At 30.0% G+C, this 24,539-nt stretch overlaps 1 protein-coding gene across 6 annotated transcripts in view; it reads right to left on the bottom strand.

Annotated features, from left to right (window-relative positions):
- Positions 1 to 24,539, bottom strand: part of CASK (peripheral plasma membrane protein CASK) — a 169,118-nt gene that overhangs the window by 114,497 nt on the left and 30,082 nt on the right. For 4 of the 6 annotated variants that reach the window (XM_065498244.1, XM_065498240.1, XM_065498242.1 and 1 more), the window contains exons 4-10: positions 16,522 to 16,648; positions 12,708 to 12,785; positions 12,286 to 12,643; positions 12,098 to 12,220; positions 11,877 to 12,024; positions 11,645 to 11,823; positions 11,418 to 11,579 (exon numbers count right to left, since the gene is read on the bottom strand). In XM_065498244.1, the coding sequence (XP_065354316.1) occupies positions 11,418 to 11,579; positions 11,645 to 11,823; positions 11,877 to 12,024; positions 12,098 to 12,220; positions 12,286 to 12,643; positions 12,708 to 12,785; positions 16,522 to 16,648 (1,175 nt within the window). The remainder of the gene's footprint in view (positions 1 to 11,417; positions 11,580 to 11,644; positions 11,824 to 11,876; positions 12,025 to 12,097; positions 12,221 to 12,285; positions 12,644 to 12,707; positions 12,786 to 16,521; positions 16,649 to 24,539) is intronic. The other 2 variants (XM_065498241.1, XM_065498243.1) reach the window with 1 other exon arrangement.

Raw genomic sequence — 24,539 nt, forward strand, 5'->3', positions numbered from 1 at the left:
AATTATATGTACCGAATTTGTTTATGATCGGTCCATAATTAGTCATAGCTCACATATAACCAACGCTTCCGAAAATCACTTTAAAGTGAATAAATCTGTTAAAAATGATGGTATACATACAAAATTCATGACAAATAACTTTCATGTAGACACAAATCACACGACCTAATTTCATGGTGATCGGTCCATAATTGGATTTGTAATAAAGCTATTGAGCAAAAAAGGTGAAAAATTGGTAAAAAATTTAAAAAAATGGGCATTTTTGCGATTTTTAAGGCACTGGATGCACTTTTTTCGGGTAGGTATGTTCCGTACTTTTTTTCTACTATTCAATATCTACAACTTTGCTTCAGCCACAAAAGAGATATTCCGTACGGTATACGAGATATAACCGTGCTAAAATATAGAAAAAGTGATAAAAATCCACCTTGAGGAAAAAAAATTCGTATGGCCATTAAATTAATACGGCAGCCAACTTGACAAAACTAATGATGCAGAAGTTCTTATTTTTGGGGCTACTTTCACGTGAAATTGTCAGAATTGAGTCCCAAAATCATGTGTTGTACTGTGTAATGCAAAGGTATTTACGAATTAATTATAAATGTGTTTATTATAATTAATTCGTAAATACCTTTGTAGCTGTAGCTGTCATTCGTTTGCAACTGTGCGCAAATAACGCCTGTAAGTTTTTGCCTAGATATGTTGAAGGATGTGCACGAGACATTTATAATTTTATTCAAAATAGCCCAAAACGGCTGGATTTATTTGCAGATTTGCAAATATTGCTAGATTTCAAACATCGAAAAATGTTGCACCCATCCCAAATACGTTGGCTGTCATTAGAGGCTACTGTTAATCAACTATTGAGTCGAATAGACGTCTTAGAATTATACTTTTTGCATGAAGATTTGGAAAAATTCGATGCAACGGACAGAATTTTAGGTAATTTACAAAAGATCGAATTTAAGCTATATTTACAATTATTAAGTTTTGTTTTAAATGACATCAATAAATTAAATCGACTATTTCAGAGCGAAAGTCCTCAAATACATCTACTGCACAGTGAAATTCTACGATTATATCGTAAAATATTTGCATATATCGTTAAAGACGAGTATATTTCTATTGAAAAGTTTAACAAGATTGACTTAAACAACTCTTTGTATATTAAAGATCCTATGGATATTTATTTGGGAGCCCAAGTATCCATAACTCTAACTACAACCAATAAATTATCCATGGAAGCTGAAATTGATTTCAGAAATAATTTTATATTGAGCTGTTGCATAGCTTATTAAAGAAATTTGATTTGACTGAGAATGACTTTTTAAAATATGTTGATATTTTAGCTCCTGAAAATGTCGTAAAGGCAAAGTCTAAACTATTTCTAAATTAATTTGTTATTTCCCAAATATTATAAATTCTGAAAATGCTCAAAAAACAGATGATGAGTGGCGAGAATTGTGTCACTTTAATTTTAAAGAACACAACCTAACAGAAGAAAAAAACATTGAAACATTTTGGGAAATCATTTTGAAAACAAAACGTTGCGATGGATCTGAAGTTTTCCCTTGCATAAGAAAATTTATTTATGCCATTTTATCTATTCCTATTGCAACAGCTAATGTTGAACGAATTTTTTCTCAAATTAATATTAATAAAAATAAAATTAGAAACAAACTAGAAATACCTACATTATGTTGCATTTTAAGAACAAAAGACTATCTCAAAAAAAAAAATTAACGCAATTGTACAAATTTTGAACAATCTAAAGAAATTAATAAAAAGTTTAATAAACAAATGTACAATGTAACAAATACATAAATGATACTTTTTATTGTATTCAATTTTATAACTATACAATTTTATGAAAAATATATTATTTAAGTTATTTTTTGTTTGTTTCTTTTATAAATGTTATTTACAAAATTAATGTTTTTGTATACACAGAAAAAAGTTTCAACATAAATATTATGATTTGATTTCATAGATTTCAATTCATAACATTTATTAATACTTTCTTAAATAGTATGATTTTTTTTTAATATTTTACGTTTTCAAACAAAATTTAGAAGGCTTGGAAAATATAATTTCAATTTAATTTTTATTTGTATCTTGTTCAAAAATGTTTGAAAATTTTCTTTGAATTTTTTTTTATGTTTTCAGCTTCAAAATGAGATAATATGCGCGAAATTGACATATTGTTTTAACAAGATGCTATGCTTGCTTCAATATTTATGAATGTTTTATCATGTTTAATGATTTTTTTAAAATTTCAGATATTGTTGATTCATCTTAAAATATTGGCCAATATATGGCTATTATGCAAACATTTTTGAACTAGTTCATTACACAATACAATTATAATGCAATTTATTATAAAATATTACGAAATTTATTTAAAAAAGCAAAAAATTGCGTCATGTACAAATTAATAATATTTATGAACATGTTCTTATTCTGAATGAAAAAAGTTTGGGAAAAAAAAGTCAAGTTTGATTAATAATATTTATTACAAAATTCATTTCAATTATGAATTTCTTTTTTCTGTGTACATATTTATGTTATGTTATAATCATAATAAACATGTATTAAATTTGATAAATTGTAGTTTTTATCATAGTAGAAAAATAGAAGGTAGTTTCATTCTCTCTTTATTTTTTAAAATTCTACGTCTGACATGCTTAAGGATTTTGACGTTTTCGTTAAAATAGTAATACCATATTAATTAAAAATGTTCCCATATATTCTTTGAAGTTTGTGAAAAAATTAATACATAATTTTCATTAATTTGAAAAATATTAAAAAAAAATATAAAAAATATTTACTATCAAATTGGGATCAAAGGTAAGATTTTCATTTTCAAATATTACAAAGCTAATTTGTGAACATTATTTTAAGATTTAACAAACATGAGTTGCATTTTCCCCAACTGCGAAAATACCAAATATTTTTGCCAAAATTCAAATGTAAATTTTTTTAAAGTCCCAGTGGCTGGATGTATGTAAAACTTGCGAAGAAGATTTGCCAAAAGAGCCAATGGTGTGCTCCGACCATTTCCTTAAAAGCAATATTTCAGTTAATACATTAACTTCCAACACAACACAATTAATTTGAAAAATATTAAAAAAAAATATAAAAAATATTTACTATCAAATTGGGATCAAAGGTAAGATTTTCATTTTCAAATATTACAAAGCTAATTTGTGAACATTATTTTAAGATTTAACAAACATGAGTTGCATTTTCCCCAACTGCGAAAATACCAAATATTTTTGCAAAAATTCAAATGTAAATTTTTTTAAAGTCCCTACATTACCTAATAAACGACAACAGTGGCTGGATGTATGTAAAACTTGCGAAGAAGATTTGCCAAAAGAGCCAATGGTGTGCTCCGACCATTTCCTTAAAAGCAATATTTCAGTTAATACATTAACTTCCAACACAACATACTTAATACATTTTTATTTAAATACCAAATTATAAATTACACATTTTTTGTAAAAAAATTTCTCTAAAATAAAAATCATTTTTAGGAATGTGGCAACGCTTTTTATAATGCTCACAAAATAAGGAAACTTCAAAAAAACTTATTTGAAAAAAACAAAATTTTGATTGAAACTACCTTCTATATTTTTATCATGGTTTTTATATAAAATGAAGATTTTTTTTCTAGAAAAAAAAGATTTTTTTTACTCAATTTAAAGGTTTTCGTTGAAATTTATATGGCAACACTGCTCAGCAGCAATGGAAATAATGCATACATTGTTGTGAGCTCTCCATACAACAATAATAATACATATGATCCAAAAGATCACAAAAATTATTTAAGTGTAAGAACAACAACAAACGAGAGATCTACACTCTCTAGTGCGCCAAAACAAAACAATTGTGTAGAAGACAACATAAAAGAAATTATAGTAAAACAAACAACAACTCAAATGGTTGCTGAATAGTAATAGTATGCTACTGTGATCAATGTCACAAATAGTAGTAATGAAAATATTAACTCTATAAAAACCGGTGATGATAAGCAAAATCAATCGAGTTCTACATTAAAAAATACTGGTGCCATACCAAAAAATACTCGAAGTATAGTGAAAAATACGGGAAAAATCCTAACAGGAATGGACCGTTACATCACTATAACTAAACGCAAGTCCAGTCCTAGGACATCAAAATTGGAACCAAATCCAAAACAGGTGAAGAAAAATCCGGTAAGTCAAAATCGTTTTGCAATTCTTGACAATCAAGAAAGTAAAGAAAAACCCGCAAAGCCTGTAAAAGACTATAAGCCACCTCCCCTATATTTGCGCGAACCTACTACAAATGTTTTGGTGAACAAATTGTCCCAACTTGTAGGTAAGGAGAATTTCCACGTGGTCTCTTTGCGTAAAGGAAATATTCAAGAGACAAAGGTACAAACTTATTCGGAAAAAAATTTCAGAATGATTGTTGATAATTTCGATTCCGAGAAAAGAAACTATTATACATATCAACTGAAAAGTGCAAAAGGTTTGACAGTAGTCATCAAAGGTATAGATAGTTCTGAGCCAACTGATGATATTAAAAAGGCGCTAGAGTCTGAAGGCTTTGAAGTGAAGTCCATTCACAACATAATAAAAAAGAATAAAATTCCTCAACCAATTTCATCAAAACGGGGTCCCTTCGACTCTACTTGATTGTTCGCACGTAGTGAACTACCACGTAACCTCAACCAATTTTTAGAGTTGAAATCACTTTCAACTCTTCTCAATTAAAGAAAAAGGGTGACACTCATCCAATATACGGTTTAAGATATCTTCTTAATCGTAAAATAATTGTAGAAGAACCAATTAAGCGCAAAGGTCCACCTCAGTGCCTTAATTGCCAAGAGTTCGGTCACACCCGAACATTCTGCAAATTACCTTCTGTATGTGTAAGATGTGGAGATATTCATAAAAGTCAACAGAAATCAACGAAGGCAAGAAGACCTTTATATGCTCAATATACGGCTTCTAACTTTCCAAGCCTTCCTGATGCTTCTAGTGCTCAATATAGAAGTATCATAAAAACCAATAATCAAAACTCAAAAAATCAAATCGTATGCCCATACGACAAACGAGGGTTCAGTTACCCAAATGAAAACAAACACTGGTGCTTCTAGTGCTCAATATAGAGGCATCATAAATGATAATTATCAAAACAAATCGTATGCCAATACGACAAATGAGGGTTCAGTTACCCAAATGAAAAGAAGCAATGGAAATAATAGCCCATTATTTTCATATGCACATGCATTAAAAGAGGGTGTACCAGTACCCGACACTAGCTCTCAAAGCTCTATTGAGAATCTAATTCAAACCATGAACAGTTTCAAGGCGAACATGCAAAATTTGTTTCAACAATTGATGCAGAATCAAAGCATGCTCATGCAGATCCTGCTAAATAAAAAATTAATTCTCTAAGAATTTGTTTTTGGAATGCTAACGGCCTTAGCCAACATAAGAATGAAGTACAACAATTTCTCCACCTTCAGGAAATTGATGTACTACTCGTTTCTGAAACACACTTTACCATAAAGAACTGTTTCAGAATTAACGGATACTATACTTATGCTACAAAACATCCAAGTGGTAGAGCTTGTGGTGGAACAGCTATATTAGTGAGAAAGGATATTAGGCATTTCCCAATGCCAGAATATAAAACGGATCACATCCAGGGGCTCTCGCCTTATTACTCCTAGACAGAGGCAACTGTTAGAAGCAATATCGTCTAACAGACTAGATGCCATATCTAGTGGCCAACCTACTTATTGGCCTATAGACCTCAATAAGATTCCCGATCTAATTCACTTCGCTGTAATCAAGAATATACACTTCGCCACAAAAGTCTAAGGACGATTTAGAATTTCAATATATTTCCAAAAATCGACGTTGAATTTCAATAAAATTAGCTATATACATGCATAATTAAACAAATAATTTAATACTGGATACTAAACATTAATTAACTGTTTTTAATTAACATTATAAAAAAATATTAAAAAATACCTTTTTAATACTTCACAAACGTTTACAGACGACTTTGTTTTTTTATTTTTACTGTTATAACGGGATAAAAAATCCACGACTTTTTGTTAGTTTATTAAATAATAGCAAGCTTTGAGAACAAATGCATTAATTTTTTTAAAAGATTTTCGTTTATTTATTTAAAATGTGTGTAATAAGCGAGGACGTGCGAAAATTGCTGTTAAGCTAAAACATGAAGGAAAATCTTTGTCCGAAGTTGGAAAAATATTAAATTTGGCCAAGTCCACAGTAGATACTGTAATTAGAAATTATAATGCCACTGGTTCATATGCTAGTAAGCCCAGAAGTTGGAGTCCAAAAAAGATAGACGAGCGAACTGAACGACTGATAGTCAGAAAAATTACCGAAAATCCCAAGCTAAGTGCAGTAAAATTATCCCAGGAAATGCTGAAATATAATGCGGTTGATGTTCATCCAGAAACCATTCGTCGTTGTTTCAAAAGAAATGATTTGCACTCTCACGTCGCTAGAAAGAAACCATTTGTTAGCCAGGTTAATATCAATAAAAGCTGGATTATGCACTCAAGTACCAAGAGAATACATCTATCTGATCCAAACTTCTGGAAACGAGTTATTTTTACGGATGAATGCAAATTTAACGTTTTCGGTAGTGATGGCATATGTAAAGTATGGAGAAAACCTAATTCTGCTTTGGCCACAAAAAATCTCAGAGCAACTGTAAAACATGGTGGCGGATCGGTCATGGTATGGGGGTGCATGTCGGCAAATGGTGTCGGTATATTAAAGTTCATAGACGGAATAATGAATGCGCGTATGTACCTCGACATTTTAAAGGATGAATTTCTTCCAAGCGTCGAAAAGCTGCATCTGGATAATGGATATACCTTTATGCATGACAATGACCCCAAGCATTCTTCTCTGCTGATAAGGGAATGACTACTATATAACGTCAATTCAAAGTAGGAGCATCCTCCTCAATCTCCCGATCTTAACGTTTTTGAACACTTGTGGGCATATTTAAAGATACAAGTACAAAAAGCAAATCCGTCATCTATTCAGCAGCTTAAGTCAATTTTAACGGAAGAATGGGAAAAGGTATCCCCAGAATTTACAAAAAAAACTGGCGTATTCGATGCCTAACAGACTAAAGAAGGTTATAAAGTCAAAAAATTTAATTTTTATTGTCGTCCTTAGACTTTTGTGGCAAAGTGTAAAACGAGAATTTATTTCAGTGATCCCTTCGCTGGACCTCTCGTCAGACCACTCGCCTACAGTTTTAACGTTATTAGCAGTTCCAAGTAAATTGGAAAACTCTTACTCTTGTTTCCCTAACAAGAAAACGAACTGGTTAAAGTATAAAATGTGTGTTAGCTCACACTTGCCACAAAACATCTCATTGAAAAATGAATATGAGATACAATCCGCTGTCGATATATTTACAGACATTTTGACAAACGCCGTTAAAGTGTCCACGCCCTCAGTCACCCTGGGGAATTACAGACATTCAAAATGTCCTAAAAACATTGAGTCTCTTATCAAAGAAAAGAGAACACTCAGACGTCAATGGCAGCAATCGCGATCTCCGAACGTAAAGGCTAAATCTAACCTGAGAAATTATCTTAGAAACTTAGACCCTACTAAGAACACAGAATATAGTCTCTGGAAAGCTGTGAAAAATATGCAATGCCCTATTGTATATGAGTCGCCCATACGCCTTCAGAACGGAGAAAAAATACTTCAGAAAAAATCGAAGCATTTGCCAATCACTTGGAGAATGTATTTACCCCTAATGATACAAATTCATATATTAGAGATAATGTCATAAATAATGTGGTGCCAGCCCCACTAAAATTCCAAAAGGTCTTAATACATAATATTTGTAATACAAAACCTAAAAAAAAAAAATTTTAAATACTTTTTTGAACACAACAGCAGACGACACCAAAAACGGCGTCGACAAAATGAAAGGCAACATCAACCTCAATGTTTCTTACAGAATACCAAACAAATGTTGACAGTCATCGATAAGTGGCAATATTGTCAACGAGAATACGGATTTGCAACAAATTATTAAAAACGGCGTTGTGTTGTGTCGACGACGCCTAACTGAATAAGGGTGAATAATCTTCAATGCCAAAATGGACCGGTGCGAATTATTCCATAGGCATCAAGTAAAATAAAGGCTCCTAGTTTTGATGGCAGCACACCATTTTACGTATTCAAGTTACAATTTGATACAGATGCCAAAAGAAACTTATGGAGCAATGAAGAAAAAACTATATAATTGATTTTGTCCTTGAAAGGAAAAGCAGCAATAGTTCTTGAAAGCGTACAAATAAGTAACAGAATTAGTTATGATGACATAATGGATGCTCTACAACGAAAGTATGGTGGAGAACACATGACAGAAATGTACCGAATGGAATTGCGTGGTAGAGTGCAGAAATCGAATGAGACGCTACAAGACTTTGCGACGGAAATTTAACGTTTGATGTAGCACATGCGGATTATGCTACACGCAAGTCAACATTTGCGGAAACCGTTTCTTTCGCGTTGGCACAAGAAACAGCGAAATCAATGTCGAAGCCGCAAGTATGCAAGGTGCGAAATATCGAGAAAATAACTGAAAATGAGACAAATATAGTCAATGAAATAAAAGAGGCAGTTTTAGAGGCTTTAAATGATAAACAAAGTAAAGTTTACATAACCTTCAATCTGTTTATATATTGCGTTTTAATCGGTTCAGTAGTTTCGGAGTTATAATTTGAAGCAAAAAATATATTTTTTACGTGAAAAGAGCAAATTTTTGTGTTTTAAAAAAATCGTGAAAAATCGAAAACGGCATCCACATCTGTAGTTTTTATATTGTCTCATATTAAATATTGTGTTATACATATATATTTCAATGCAATGCATTTAAACGTTGCAGGAATTGAAGCCTTTTAGTGGCAGGTGTTGTGAAAGATCTATATTATTCAACCTCCCATTACTAGTTAACATAATGATATCAACTTAAAACAATATGGTAGTTTTTTTTTACCAATAACATGCATAAATTTAGTGTGTCTCACTGATCAGTTTTATGAATATATGATAATTAATCTATGTAGACATTTTCCCTATAAACAGGGTGATTCAATATGCACCTACTTATTATCTGACTGAAAAGTAGGATTTTGTAATAAATTTTGAAGATTCAATTAATGAAATAAAAGGTTTTCGTTAAAATGTTCCATAGCTTTAATTTCAATGTAAATATATTGTATGTTTCCACCACTTTTGAAATCGATTTCGTATTATTTTTAAAAATGTGTTAAATTTTACATAAATTTAAGATATGATGGAATAGATGGGAATTCCTATGGGAATTTCGTAAAAAACACATTTCGTTTTGCTCGATTTGAGCTTGATAAATTTTTCTGACTCAAGTCTGATGTTTTTACCAGAGATCGAAAATAACTCGTCCATATACCAAAAAACCCATATTGTGATTTATATTTTTGTGATAAAAAATAAATCACTGAAAATAACAGTTATAAAATTATTTTTATTTAAATGGTTTGGTATGACCTTTATTCGTTTTTATTGTTTTTTAATGGTTTGGTGTGCGATAAACAATTCATTTGTTCTTAATAACTGTTACTTTCTCTTTTATTATTATGGAAATAATATGATAAGTATGAAGTAATGAAGTCTGAGTAACAGAAATAAGATTATTTTTTTTATAAATCTTTTGATAAATTTTATATATTTCAGTGTTGATTTGCATCAAATGATTTTTTGCGATTTATTTTTCATATTCGCAAATAAAAGTCACAAGCTAACCCTTACGAAAAAAATAAATTATAAATCACTCATCTAGATTAGCTGTGTTTGTTTCTCTCAACCCGTAACCTAAAATGTTCTTTAATAAATCACTCTATCAGTGATATATCAGAAAATATTATTTTTAAATGGCTGCGAATGAGAATTTACTATTGAAATGAAAGTGAACCCGTTATTTGCGGTCTCTGGTTTTTACTCTAAATGCATTCTTGTAAACAAAGTACAAAGGTCGCAATTTTGAACGGAATTCTATAAAATTTTGTATACTGTAATTTTTTTTGCAAGAACGAACCTTGTTGACTTGGACGTAAACCGATCCACAAACATTTGCCGTTTACTGATTTTTATTTACAGTTTTTGTATTTTTTTAGAGTTCATTTTAAAGTTAAATATTTAAGCGAAAATGTTATTAAAAATTAAAAACAAAATGACCTAAACACAGGGACGGTAGGATATAAGCTATAGAGTCTATAATTTAATAACATAGAGTAACTTCGGGTAATGTGGACTACCGTTTTATTTTTTCTAAATTTTGGCCACAATATATATGGATATTAAAAAAATTGTGAAGCAATAAATTAGATAATGTATTCTCTAATTGTTTTTGCAGTTGAAAATTTTTTCCGTTAAAGGATAAAAAATTTATGTGAAAATATTGTAAGGAATCCAAAAACCAGCATTAAAAAAATTGGAGGGTAATATGGACCACTATATGAGGGTAATGTGGACTAGTATTTAATACATAAAATTCATGAACCAGCTAATCATGAATGATTAAAAAATTTAATTTCAATATATTTTCATTAATACAAACTAAAAAGTCGCGTTCTCGGCTTAGATAGATTGCTTACAAAGTACATTGTTATTGTCGGGTAATATGGACCAGTAGTACATAATCAAGTAATTTAAGTGGTCCACATTACACGAACTTGGGTTACAGTGGTAAAAAATTATTTTTACCTAATAATCTAAATGTGCTTAAATTCTTACCAAATATATGCAAAACTATGTGTCCACTTTAACTATATAAAACAACCAAACATTAAATTCTACCAAGTAACTGCACCAAATTTTGTTTCTTACTTGAGCCGAAAAAAATGTTGAGCACGCGCATTAATTTCAATACAAGAATAAAAAGCCAACATATCAATTACTCATGAAAGCAAATGTGCAATTGTCATTTCAAATAAATTGTAAAATGTACGACAAATCAGTTTTGTCATACCTTCAATAGTTTCTGAAAAAATACACTGGTCCACATTAGACGCATAGTCCACAATACCCGAAGTTACTCTATATTTTTCTTGTTTGCTGCTGATACACTCAGAGTATGTGGCCGATATCGTCACATTCATAGTCCAGCACACTATCGTCTAGTCTATCGTAGAATTATTATTTGTCTGTAATACTACTAGCCCATATATATAATAAAATAATCCTAACAAAACGTATATCATCAGTAAAGCATTGTTTGGGTAATTTTACACAAACAAATTTAAAATCGAATGTAAGAATCTTGCCGAATAGTTTTGTGTTATTATAATATTTAAAATAACTTACCTGTAAATGAGGTGAAACCAAAATTAACATTAATTCGTCTTTTAGATATTTATTACCGCTTGTGGAAGATAATAGTTCTATAACATCGCGACTCCGCGCTACAGCATCTGCTGTTGGAGCACGATTTTGAGATACAACGGTTGAACTAATGCGGTCAAACAGCTAAATATAATTATAAAATGTAGGATGAATATATACAATAGATTGGTTTAACCTTTAAAACATACATGTAATAGTTGGTGCAAACGATTATCCCTTAACATATCACGTAAGACGTCTGAATCTACATGAGCATCTTGTAATGCGTAAATATCATCTAGACAATCCAAAATTCGTTGCACAGCTTCTATGCCGGCTTCTTCGTCAGCCCACTCATTTAAAATATCAGATGCGGAGGCAACTGGCACTGTAAATTCAATATTGATGTAAGAGTTATGCATACTATCAAGTTAAACTTACTAGAGTCTGTATCGGTTCCAAAAATTGGATCTATAGTTGTGCCACCGGCAATGGCCTGTACGGCGCCTTTTAGTTTACGTCGAGCATTGTAACGCTTTAGTTCTTCCACCGTATCAGCCAAATGTTGACGTTGCAGTTTATCTCGATCCTATACGAAAAGTAAATGTATCACAATGTAAAGAATGTTTGAATGTGCAAAATATATTATTATTATTAATTACTCTTATCCATGGATGTTCCAGAACTTGCGCAATAGATAGTCTGTGATGGGGATTAGCTGCCAACATCTTAGACACCAAATCTTTTGCTGACGCAGATATTGATTTCCATTCTGGCGCTTCAAACTTAAGAGACGAGAAATAAAATTAAATAAAAAAATATGCAATAAAATGGTAAATATACTAAATACCGTTAATCTGCTTCTTGCTATTGAATTTTGTAACCGCACTCCAGATCCTAGGAAAGGAAGACGCCCTGACAGTAAAACATGTAACATTACTCCAGCACCCCAAACATCGCATCCCTTCCCATAGAGACGTCTTGTTACAACCTCTGGAGCCATATAATGCGGACATCCTACTCGACCATGAGTCTCTAAAGCCTCTCTACCTCCTGGCAATTGAATGGCCGAACCAAATCCCCCCAATTTAACTGGTGCCGAGTTATCGACTGTTGCTAACAGAGCGCAAGCTGGTCTAACATCTCGATGCAAAATATCATTTTCATGACAATAACGCAAGGCCTCCAATATCTGGCGCATATAATGACTGCAGCAGAAGCAAAAAATTTAATTGTTTAAATACTACGCTACACACTCATATTATAACTTACCAAGCAACAGCCTCACTATAAACAAAACCCGCCACTGCCCTTCGTACCACCTCGAAACACAAATCTGAACCCTCCATACTGCAAAAGAAAATATTAGATTTATTTTTAATATATTTTTACATTAAACGTTATATTGTCCGTCCCCTTAATAAAACAATTTAGCCGCAAAAAAATTAATTTAGCCTTTAGCCATTTTTTTAGCCTTTTTATTTTCATTTAGCCATTTTTATGACTAAATCAAAACTTATACATATATTTACCCTAATGATCTGAAATTTTTGCTGTTGAAAATTAGTAAAATCAGTTAAAAAATTGTCAGGGATATTATGACAAAAATTAACTTAAAATGTTGAACCAGTAAACAATTTTTGGAACCTTCCATACATTAAAAAAATGTCATATAGAGAAAATGAACGTTGCATATTTGAATAAAAATTGTTATAAAATCATATATAGGGTTAAAGAGAATACTTTGAGCTTTTGATCCTTAAAGGTTAGGATCCTCTAAAATTAAAATTTGACGTAAATATAGTACTTTAACAAATATTTTATAACACATGTCATGTAGTATACCGTTTTCAAAGACTACAATCCAACCAATTTAGAAAGAAAAATTCAGTTCATTATCGGTAATAATTTAGCTATGATCATTTTTATCTGATCAATTATAGAAAATTAACTTTTTTCCAAATTTAAATTAAATATTTATGTTAACATATTTTGGCTACCTTAGTTTTGATATGTTTACTAACTAATGGCAAAAATTTATGTTTTTGCCAATGAAAATCAATTCTGTCCGGCAACGTGTATAATTTTTAGAATATTTTTGTTCTGCATTACATGAGAGGCATATTTTCCATATATTCACTTATCAAAATATTCTCCATTGATTTCGAAGTTATCACAAAGGATTACTTTATATATACTTTGTATTTCATATACAAAATTTGCCAAGCAGCATTTTGCAGGTCAGGTGATAAATACGAGGTTTTAAAAACATCGGCATATGATATACGTGTGGCCTAGAGTGCTCCAAGATTGTATGGACGAAAAAAACTTTCTAGGTACAGGCCGTCCCCCCCTCTAGAATTGTTCTATGTATTGTAGAAACACATTGTGTAAAATATTAGGATGATAGGATAACGTTAACTGGTGGCGCAACGACGCTGAAGTTTTGAGGTGCATTTACAAGGGGAAAATATGCAATTTTTTCAGTTTTTGTAAAAATTTTGCCATTAAATAATGACTTTTACAATTTAATTTAAAAGAATCGAAATGTGTACGTAATTGTCGTTATAATAAGATATAAAAGACAAAAATTGGTGAAAAAATGTTAAAGTTATTAAAAAATCGCCAGGCCATTAACGTGTCTCAGGCCACTAGAACAAGAAATTTATGAACAAAATTAACATATTTTGAGAAATATTAAAATAAAAGCTTATTTTTACTTAAAATATATCCATATTTACTTGTATATGAGTTTTTGTCCTCGTAGGATACCGTTAACCTATTCGCAGGTATGACCAAAAAAATTAAATTTTTTTAACGGCAGTTTCAAAACTCCAATTTCAAATTTTTAAAAATTTTGTTAAACAAATTTCAGAATTTTTTGATCATAACATGGGGATTTATTGACAACATAATAGGGAATAAAAATGTGAAAAAAGTATGTCAATACCTCCTATAGTTTTTCCGTACCTGCGATATAAATTTTGCGATTTTCGAGAAAAACTAATTTTTTGGCCATATTTTGGGGAATGACCAGAATTTTCTTACTGTAATGATTTTTAAGTAAAAGCTATTCAGAATAATATAGTCCAGATAATTTCAAATATAGTCTGAAAGTTTTACTAAAATCGGAAAACTTTAACCCTTAAATCGTGAAGGTCAAAGGTCAATTTTTTCAATATTTGGAATTTCTCATGGAAAGATAGCGAAATATTATATATTTTGGGCCGATTTTGATGAAACCTAAGAAAAATATAAAATGAAGTCTAGTATTCACAATAACAGTACAAAAATGAAAATTAACCCTTAATAGCACTTGGGGTCCAAATGACCCTCAACTTTTAAAATCACGAAAAACACATTCATTTTGACCCCAAGTACTCTTAAGCGTTAATTTCCATTTTTGTACTGTTATTGTGAATACTAGACTTCATTTTATATTTTTCTTAAGTTTCATAAAAATCGGCCCAAAATATATAATATTTCGCTATCTTTCCATGAGAAATTCCAAATATTGAAAAAATTGACCTTTGACCTACACGATTTAAGGGTTAAAGTTTTCCGATATTAGTAAAACTTTCAGACTATATTTAAAATTACCTGGACTATATTATTCTGAATAGCTTTTACTTAAAAATCATTACAGTAAGAAAATTCTGGTCATTCCCCAAAATATGGCCAAAAAATTAGTTTTTCTCGAAAATCGCAAAATTTATATCGCAGGTACGGAAAAACTATAAAAGGTATTGACATACTTTTTTCACATTTTTATTCCCTATTATGTTATCAATAAATCCCCATGTGATGATCAAAAAATTCTGAAATTTGTTTAACAAAATTTTTAAAAATTTGAAATTGGAGTTTTGAAACTGCCGTTAAAAAAATTTAATTTTTTTGGTCATACCTGCGAATAGGTTAACGGTATCCTACGAGAACAAAAGCTCATATACAAGTAAATATGGATATATTTTAAGTAAAAATAAGCTTTTATTTTAATATTTCTCAAAATATGTTAATTTTGTTCATAAATTTCTTGTTCTAGTGGCCTGAGACACGTTAATGGCCTGGCGATTTTTTAATAACTTTAACATTTTTTCACCAATTTTTGTCTTTTATATCTTATTATAACGACAATTACGTACACATTTCGATTCTTTTAAATTAAATTGTAAAAGTCATTATTTAATGGCAAAATTTTTACAAAAACTGAAAAAAATGCATATTTTCCCCTTGTAAATGCACCTCAAAACTTCAGAGTCGTTGCGCCACCAGTTAACGTTATCCTATCATCCTAATATTTTACACAATGTGTTTCTACAATACATAGAACAATTCTAGAGGGGGGGACGGTCAAAATTCGCAATTTTATTTTTTTGGAGCACTCTAGTGTGGCCCCATATTAGGTTATTTTAAAGTTAAGGATCAACATACAGGAATATTTTTATTTTCTTGCATTTGAACGTGTGTTATATTCATACATTTTTGCTTGTCTATTCGACATAGCCAAATATAACAAATATAATATTAATTAAAAATGTTAGCCCTTTTTTAGCCACTTTTTGTTCACCATGAATTGGCAACACTGGTGTTAGTAGACATCTAGAACAAACGTAATATTTCAATTGAACTTTTGACCCACTTTCTGGAAGTAGAATTTCACCAAATTTTGACCACATATAGAATCAGGTATGTAGATTCTTATTATGCAATAAAAAAAATAATGGTTTATATGCTTATACACTATTGTTTTATTACGGGGACGATATGTACATCACATACATACATACGTATGCACATTAGGGCGGGTCAATTTTTTTCACGAAAAATCGTATCAAATCCTTCTATCTTGCGCATTTCGCCTTTTATCCAATGATATTTCAATACATATTTTTTTTAATAGTTTTTTTTTATAGGATAAAAGACGAAATGAGCAAGATAGGATTTGATTTTAGACCTATGGTTTCTTGGGAAAACTTTCTTAGAATTTTCCGTAGATTGCGTTACTGCTATACGATTTTTACTTTTTGATCGTCCATACAAATCGACCCGGCCTAATGTACATATATTTACACTAATAATAACTTACAACTCGAATACCATGTAGAGCATGCCTTCCGAACTGTACGTCTCTAATAGTTCTACTATATGAGGATGCTTAAGCATGTGGCATATTGTGGCTTCACGTTTTAAATCTGTAATGAGTATATTTAGTTCTATATAAATTTATAAAATCAATATTAAAAAGACACAATTACTATATGCTTATTATCTAATTAAACAAAAATATTCCTGTAACTTAAAACACATTTAATGCCGCAGCAATCGTTTAGTAATATTGCGGTATAATTAGATTTTTCTTTTAGTTGGTTAAAACAAATAATTCGCTGAACGGAATGAGTTTGAATTACTAGATATTATTCGAAAAGCATCAGCAGCAACACAATATAGCCCTATTAAAGTCCGCTTTTATACATATCGAGCACTTAGCGCTCGATAGATTCTCGTAAACGAAATTTTCAAAATTTTTTTTTTAATTCTAAAATTAAAATTTTATGCATAATACAACAACATAAGGTACACCCAGTAAAAAATAAATTCTCAATTATACAATTCTTGGAACGTCAAACAAAATAAAATATAAAAAAATATTAAAAAAAATCAAAATCAAAGTTTGACGTTATTGAAAACTCTCCCTAGCATAGAATAATATATCCAAGGCGAATTTACTGTTCAGGTGGCGTTGATATTACAACAAGTACAACATTGCAATAACAACATTGTTTTTTATTGTTGCTTGAGGGACAAATGTGTCAAAAAAAACAAAACAAAAATTTGTGAAAAAAAACTAAAATAATAATCAATTTAATAAAAAATAAAATAAAATAAAAAAGTAATAAAGACAATAAAAATATCGTTAATTTTACATCAACGCTAAATTTATTTGTGAAGACATCGATCAGCAATTGGGTAGTCCAGAGAAAACATCCAAAGATAGTAAAGCAAATGAAAAAACTGATAAAATACGGGTGCCTCCTGGAAGCTCCTTTAATGGTGCCACAGTTTGCGGTGAAAATGATAGCGCTAATGCTCCAAATGTATTCACATGGCAAATGGTTGTGATTGATCGAATGCACTCCGGAGCTAGACGCTTTTTGCACTTTTAACAGATCTTATAAACATTTTTTGAAGCTAAAGAGTTAAACAAAACAAGTTCTGACATAAAATAAATTCGTTTTGTAAACAATTTTTGACAAGTTTGCCCCCAAGGCGAACAAAAAAAGTAGATCAGCTATGCTGTTAACGCCACCTGTACAGTAAATTCGCCTTGAATATATCCATAGAAGCGTTACTGAGAGGGAAAAAACCAAAGTCTGTTGTCAAAAACGTGAGAAGTCGTGAGAATGTATTAGTACAAAGTTTTGAGCAAGGCGTATTAACAAGGTGAGTGCGTCCCGGCAACAAATACAACAATGCAAAAACAACAGGCAATTTGTTTTTGTTAAAATGTACGGTAAATGTCAAAATCAAGGCGAATTAAAATATTACTATGTTATTTACAATAACAAATGTAAACATAAACAAAGTTTGACATATAGTGTACATAAAACCACAGCGAATTAAGAAACAGCTGATTTTATGCACTCACCTTGTTAATACGCCTTGATTTTGAGATTGTGTTGGTGCCTTTTTAATTTTCACCAGATACACTGAGTTGTATAAAAACGTTTAAATTTTAATTTATGTATATTTTCTTCTATTTTCAATACCAAAAATTGAAACTCTGTTCAATAAATTAAATTCCACCACAAATAAAATTAAGTGTCAAAAATTAATAAAAAAATATTTTTTTTCGTTTGAGCAAAATTAACGTGTTTCGGAAATAAAATGTGCTGTAAATTGTTAAAATAAGTGTATAGAAGTGTAATAAAGTGGTTCGGTCTGTATTTAGCCGGAAAATCAAAGGTAAAATTTCAAGTATTTTAATGTGTTAATTTCTCTCACAAGTATGTTGAATTCACACATCACAAGTACGTGTGAAGAGAATAATTATTGTTACTCTCAGTTGCGCCTCTAGTTGTACCCTATGCTCCCTAGTGATTCTACCTTCTACAATTATTGTATCATGATGTTATGGAAAGAGGAAGTGTTGTCGAGTTTATGTATTGAATATGGTCCTCATGGGCCAACCAGGGACAAAGTAGCACACTTCGGGTATGTTAAATTTTTAAAATGATCCTATTTCTTTGTTTGTATTGCGATTTCAAAAAAAATAAATTTTTAGAATCTCCGCGTCGAGTGATCAGTTATCTCTTTTTACCCACCCTACTCCAGTTTTTTGATAACAGCGGGTCCAAATATTCCTTAAATTGCTTAATTGCTTAAAAATACTGACCTAGCTCAAAATTATATGCATTTTTCACTAGTTTTTTTGGGAAAAAAGATCTTTTTCCTTTTTATATTATCTAAAAAATGTCTATGAAGATGTATAAGGAATTTATACTTTTTGAAAAGTTGAAGTAAATTTACATCAAATATCAAAAAAAAAATCTATTCCAATTTTTTAATTGTCAAAAGTTATAAATATTGTTACGTTTATACCTTTTAAAAACGCGGTGTTTATTTCCTTTAAATAAACCGGATACTTTTGATTGCAAATAAAAGCAGTTTAGTAGTTTAAAATTTGTAACAACACTTTATTTATTCAAATGTACAACAACAACAGAATTAAATAGCAACTCAGTGTTTTTATACACGTTTATAAATTCGTAGAAATACAGACACACTTTATATTATATTATATAAAGTTTATAATGTACAAGAATTCACTGGAAAATACGGCACACTTTAGGCACACAATTGATGTTTATTTACACACTATTTATTAGGGTATTCAATTAATCGTGTTACTGGTTTAACCGGTTAACCGAATAATTTATATTTAAATCACAAACTGAAAATAAAACCACGAATTTTGTGTATTTATTTAAGTATGTTATTAATAAAAAGAACAAAATCATAAAAATAAACAAAACATAACATAACAATTCAGCCAAAAAATAAATAATTTTTCTGAGTTTTCATAAAACTCGACTTGGAAAAATTCTCTCGCTGATAAAGAATATCCAACATCTCAGTAACTTTTTTTTAGTTTTTTCTAAGCATATAAAATCCTCCTTTATACCTTTACGTCCTTTTTGATTTTTTTAGATTTTAAATACTTTTAATAATTTCTACAAGTTCTGATAAAAGACTCGTTTCAGTAAAGTCTCCAGTTTCGTCAATTATCATGTTTTCATCCAACAAATATGTACATGTAAATTAAATATGTCAGTTGTTATTGGATGTTCGAAAAAATATGTAATTTTACTTTGACATTTGTAAAAATAAATACAAAAAAATAAGTAAAGCACAAAAAATAGGAATTTCGGTTAATCGACACAAATTAATCGGTTTATTTGTTATTTGAAAACCGGCAATTTTGAATTATTCGAACAGTTAGCCGACCAAAATTAATCGGTTAATCGATTGAATACCCTACTATTTATACACACGCCATCTCTCGTGAACATTCGACAACGATCTTAACGGACAACTACTATTTTCGAATTCTAGAGCAGTGATGTTCAAAAATAAAAATGAAGATGTATTGCTGAGAGAGCTACCCAGCAAACATAATGTCAAACACATAAAATAAGAACAAAATAAAGAATGTTTAGATTTAGAATTTTTGCCAGATATAACCAATTTATTAAATGAAAGTAATATAAATTTTAAGGAAATGAAAAAATATACATTATACGGCCTAAATTCTCTCAAATTGTTTATTTATTTTTGACTTTGTCTTTTTTGTGTTCAATCGTAATTGAAACGCGTATGTTTGCTATGCTTCATCCAAAAACCAACAACAACAACAATGCTTAATGAATTTCTTTAAAAAGAGAGGCATTTGTTACGCTCTTTAAAAGAGCACAACAAATGTGTGTACATTTTTTAAACAATTGTTGTATGGGGTGAACAGCGTTGCCGCTTTGGTCCAATTGGACCAAAATTGGTAGTTTCAAGTTAACAAATTGACTTTTGGTAGTTTGGTTGGTTTGTTCCGATATTTGTCGTATTTTGGTAGGCTACGATATTTCTGAATACATAAGTATTTTTAAGAACAAAATATTTAAAATAATAACGAAAAAACTACTTATGTTAAGCCAAAATAATATTCTATAATATGAAGATAGCATTTTCTTAAATATTTAGTTTAGTCAGGTAAATGTGTATTTATTTAGTAGTGTTGAGTTTAAAAAATGCCAAAGGGCTCTCAAAACTTTTATTTTCTAATAATATGTGTTATTATTCAATATTTCAGTTTCATCTGCGCGTAATTTATTTCTATATGAAACTTATTTGTGTTGAATTTTTTCGGGATACCAACACTTTTTGGAGTTTTATGCTCGTTTAAGTAATTTTCGGAAGCGGGCCTTATATGGGAGCTATGGTCAATTATGAATTGAATTTTTAGGTGTAATTTATTTGTAAAAATGTTATTTAATATCTATATAAATCAAGCATTTATGACGGATAATGTCTTATTTCGAGGACATTTATATGGGGGCTATGTGAAATACATGGACAACCAGCCAGACACGTACGGAAGGACATCGTTAAATCGACTCAAAAATAAAATCTCGAAAACTGAACGATTTTAACATTCATGATTGTAGTGTTATTAAATAACTTTCTTCCTCTGCACAGAGAAACAGATTCGTAGTAGCAAACGAATTTGTTGCCAATCAAATGATTCAGTTGCACACATACAATTTTTCGGTTCTTTCAACAGAAAGTCAGTTAATAAAGAAGAATTTCGGTTGAAATAACCAAATTTTTGTTACTCCTTCTAAAATTTTTTACCCACAACTGTAAAATTCGGTTACTATGGTAGAATCATTCGATTGGCAACAAATTCGGTTGCCATCACGAATTTGGTTTCTCTGTGTGGGTAATTTTATAGCAGCAATAATATAATTTTAAGTTAACTATTAATTTTGAAACGAATCCATATAGCATTTCACAAATATTATAAATTTGGTAGGTTTTGGTAGGTTTTGGTAGTTTTTAATTAGAAATTTGGTAGGAAAAATATTTTATGAGGGCAACGCTGGGGGTGAACATCACTGTTCTAGAGCAGGGATTGTCATTTCATAGCACAATTGTGCAGACGAACAACACACATATTTTTATTCTCTTTAAAAGAGCATAACAAATGCCTCATTTTTTCAGAAATTCATTAAGCATTGTTGTTGGTTGGTTTTTGGACGAAGCATAGCAAACACACGCGTTTCAATTACAATTGAACACAGAACAACAAAGTCTGAAATAAATAAAAAAAATTGAGAGAATTTCGGCCGTAGAATGTATATTTTTTTATTTCCTTAAAATTTAAATTACATTCATTTAATAAATTGGTTATATCTGGCAAAAATTCTAAATCTAAACATTCTTTATTTTGTTCTTATTTTAAGTGTATGACATTATGTTAGCTGGGTAGCTCTCTCACCAATACAATGACAGTTTTAGTTTTGGTAATCCCTGTTCTAGAGCCTTCGAAGTTAATGTTCAGTGTTGCCATACTTTCAAACAGTGCTAACAACCGCATGCATCAACATTGTTGATAAGAAGCTTCTACTGATGGAAATGTTTATAAACACGATGAATGTTGCTGGCAGTTGCTACCGACCGTTAAACTCAAATTGCTAGTGAAAATCCGTAACACTGTCCCCCACTGTCTGTTCATCCCGAATAGGCAACTTTTGGTGCTCAATAAATCCGACAATTCGCCAATTCATAACTTTTTGTCCCATATCCAAAGTAATGCTGTGACTAATCATGAAGTCTGCACCAATGATTTCTTTGTCTACAATATCGGCAACAACAAAGACATGATCTACGCTAATACCACCAATAGTTAATTTCACATAAACTTTACCATGGACAGTGGTGAATTTGCTAGTGCAAATTCGTTACAATATTTTTGAAAAGTAGACATTGATATTATGTTATTTACGTGGCAAATTAATAAAAACTTAAAACTTAACATTTCGCATAGAATTTACTTAACACAGTTATTTTCATTCATAACAATGTTGTTAGGTAGACAAATATACCTTTTTATGAATTTATATGTAAGGTAATTTGTCTCCAATTATAAATTTAAAGACTTAAGAATTTGTGTGAAAAAGAAATAAAAGCCTCAAAGATATTACACCGTCCGACAAATAGAGAAAAAAATCGTTAGACACGAACCGGATGATATACGTCTGAAACTATAAATTTAATGGAGAAAAACTGTGTTTTCAGTTTTTCATTTTATGATCCTGTGTCATTTTTTAAGGACTTCAAAGTTTCAAAGAAGTACATTTTTCAAAAAATATTTAAAAATACTCCTGCTATTCCAACAATGACAAATTGTATGTCAAATGAACAAGAAGAGTTGTAAAATATTTTGTATTATCTTTATTTTATCCTGTAAGGATCAAAAGATGTAAAAAATGTCTTTAAAATGTTTATCCTTTAATATCCTTTAAGATTGCCCATAAATTCCTTTTAAAAAATAGTGCGTTGAAGACCCAAATATTCTATACTAAATGACAAAATTTCATCCTTTATATACATATGTATGTATGTATGTATGTATGTATGTATGTATGTATGTATGTATGTATGTATGTATGTATGTATGTATGTATGTATGTATGTATGTATGTATGTATGTATGTATGTATGTATGTATGTATGTATGTATGTATGTATGTATGTATGTATGTATGTATGTATGTATGTATGTATGTATGTATGTATGTATGTATGTATGTATGTATGTATGTATGTATGTATGTATGTATGTATGTATGTATGTATGTATGTATGTATGTATGTATGTATGTATGTATGTATGTATGTATGTATGTATGTATGTATGTATGTATGTATGTATGTATGTATGTATGTATGTATGTATGTATGTATGTATGTATGTATGTATGTATGTATGTATGTATGTATGTATGTATGTATGTATGTATGTATGTATGTATGTATGTATGTATGTATGTATGTATGTATGTATGTATGTATGTATGTATGTATGTATGTATGTATGTATGTATGTATGTATGTATGTATGTATGTATGTATGTATGTATGTATGTATGTATGTATGTATGTATGTATGTATGTATGTATGTATGTATGTATGTATGTATGTATGTATGTATGTATGTATGTATGTATGTATGTATGTATGTATGTATGTATGTATGTATGTATGTATGTATGTATGTATGTATGTATGTATGTATGTATGTATGTATGTATGTATGTATGTATGTATGTATGTATGTATGTATGTATGTATGTATGTATGTATGTATGTATGTATGTATGTATGTATGTATGTATGTATGTATGTATGTATGTATGTATGTATGTATGTATGTATGTATGTATGTATGTATGTATGTATGTATGTATGTATGTATGTATGTATGTATGTATGTATGTATGTATGTATGTATGTATGTATGTATGTATGTATGTATGTATGTATGTATGTATGTATGTATGTATGTATGTATGTATGTATGTATGTATGTATGTATGTATGTATGTATGTATGTATGTATGTATGTATGTATGTATGTATGTATGTATGTATGTATGTATGTATGTATGTATGTATGTATGTATGTATGTATGTATGTATGTATGTATGTATGTATGTATGTATGTATGTATGTATGTATGTATGTATGTATGTATGTATGTATGTATGTATGTATGTATGTATGTATGTATGTATGTATGTATGTATGTATGTATGTATGTATGTATGTATGTATGTATGTATGTATGTATGTATGTATGTATGTATGTATGTATGTATGTATGTATGTATGTATGTATGTATGTATGTATGTATGTATGTATGTATGTATGTATGTATGTATGTATGTATGTATGTATGTATGTATGTATGTATGTATGTATGTATGTATGTATGTATGTATGTATGTATGTATGTATGTATGTATGTATGTATGTATGTATGTATGT

This window comes from Calliphora vicina, chromosome 1 (assembly GCF_958450345.1).
Source record: "Calliphora vicina chromosome 1, idCalVici1.1, whole genome shotgun sequence".
In the NCBI taxonomy this organism is placed as follows: Eukaryota; Metazoa; Arthropoda; class Insecta; order Diptera; family Calliphoridae; genus Calliphora; species Calliphora vicina.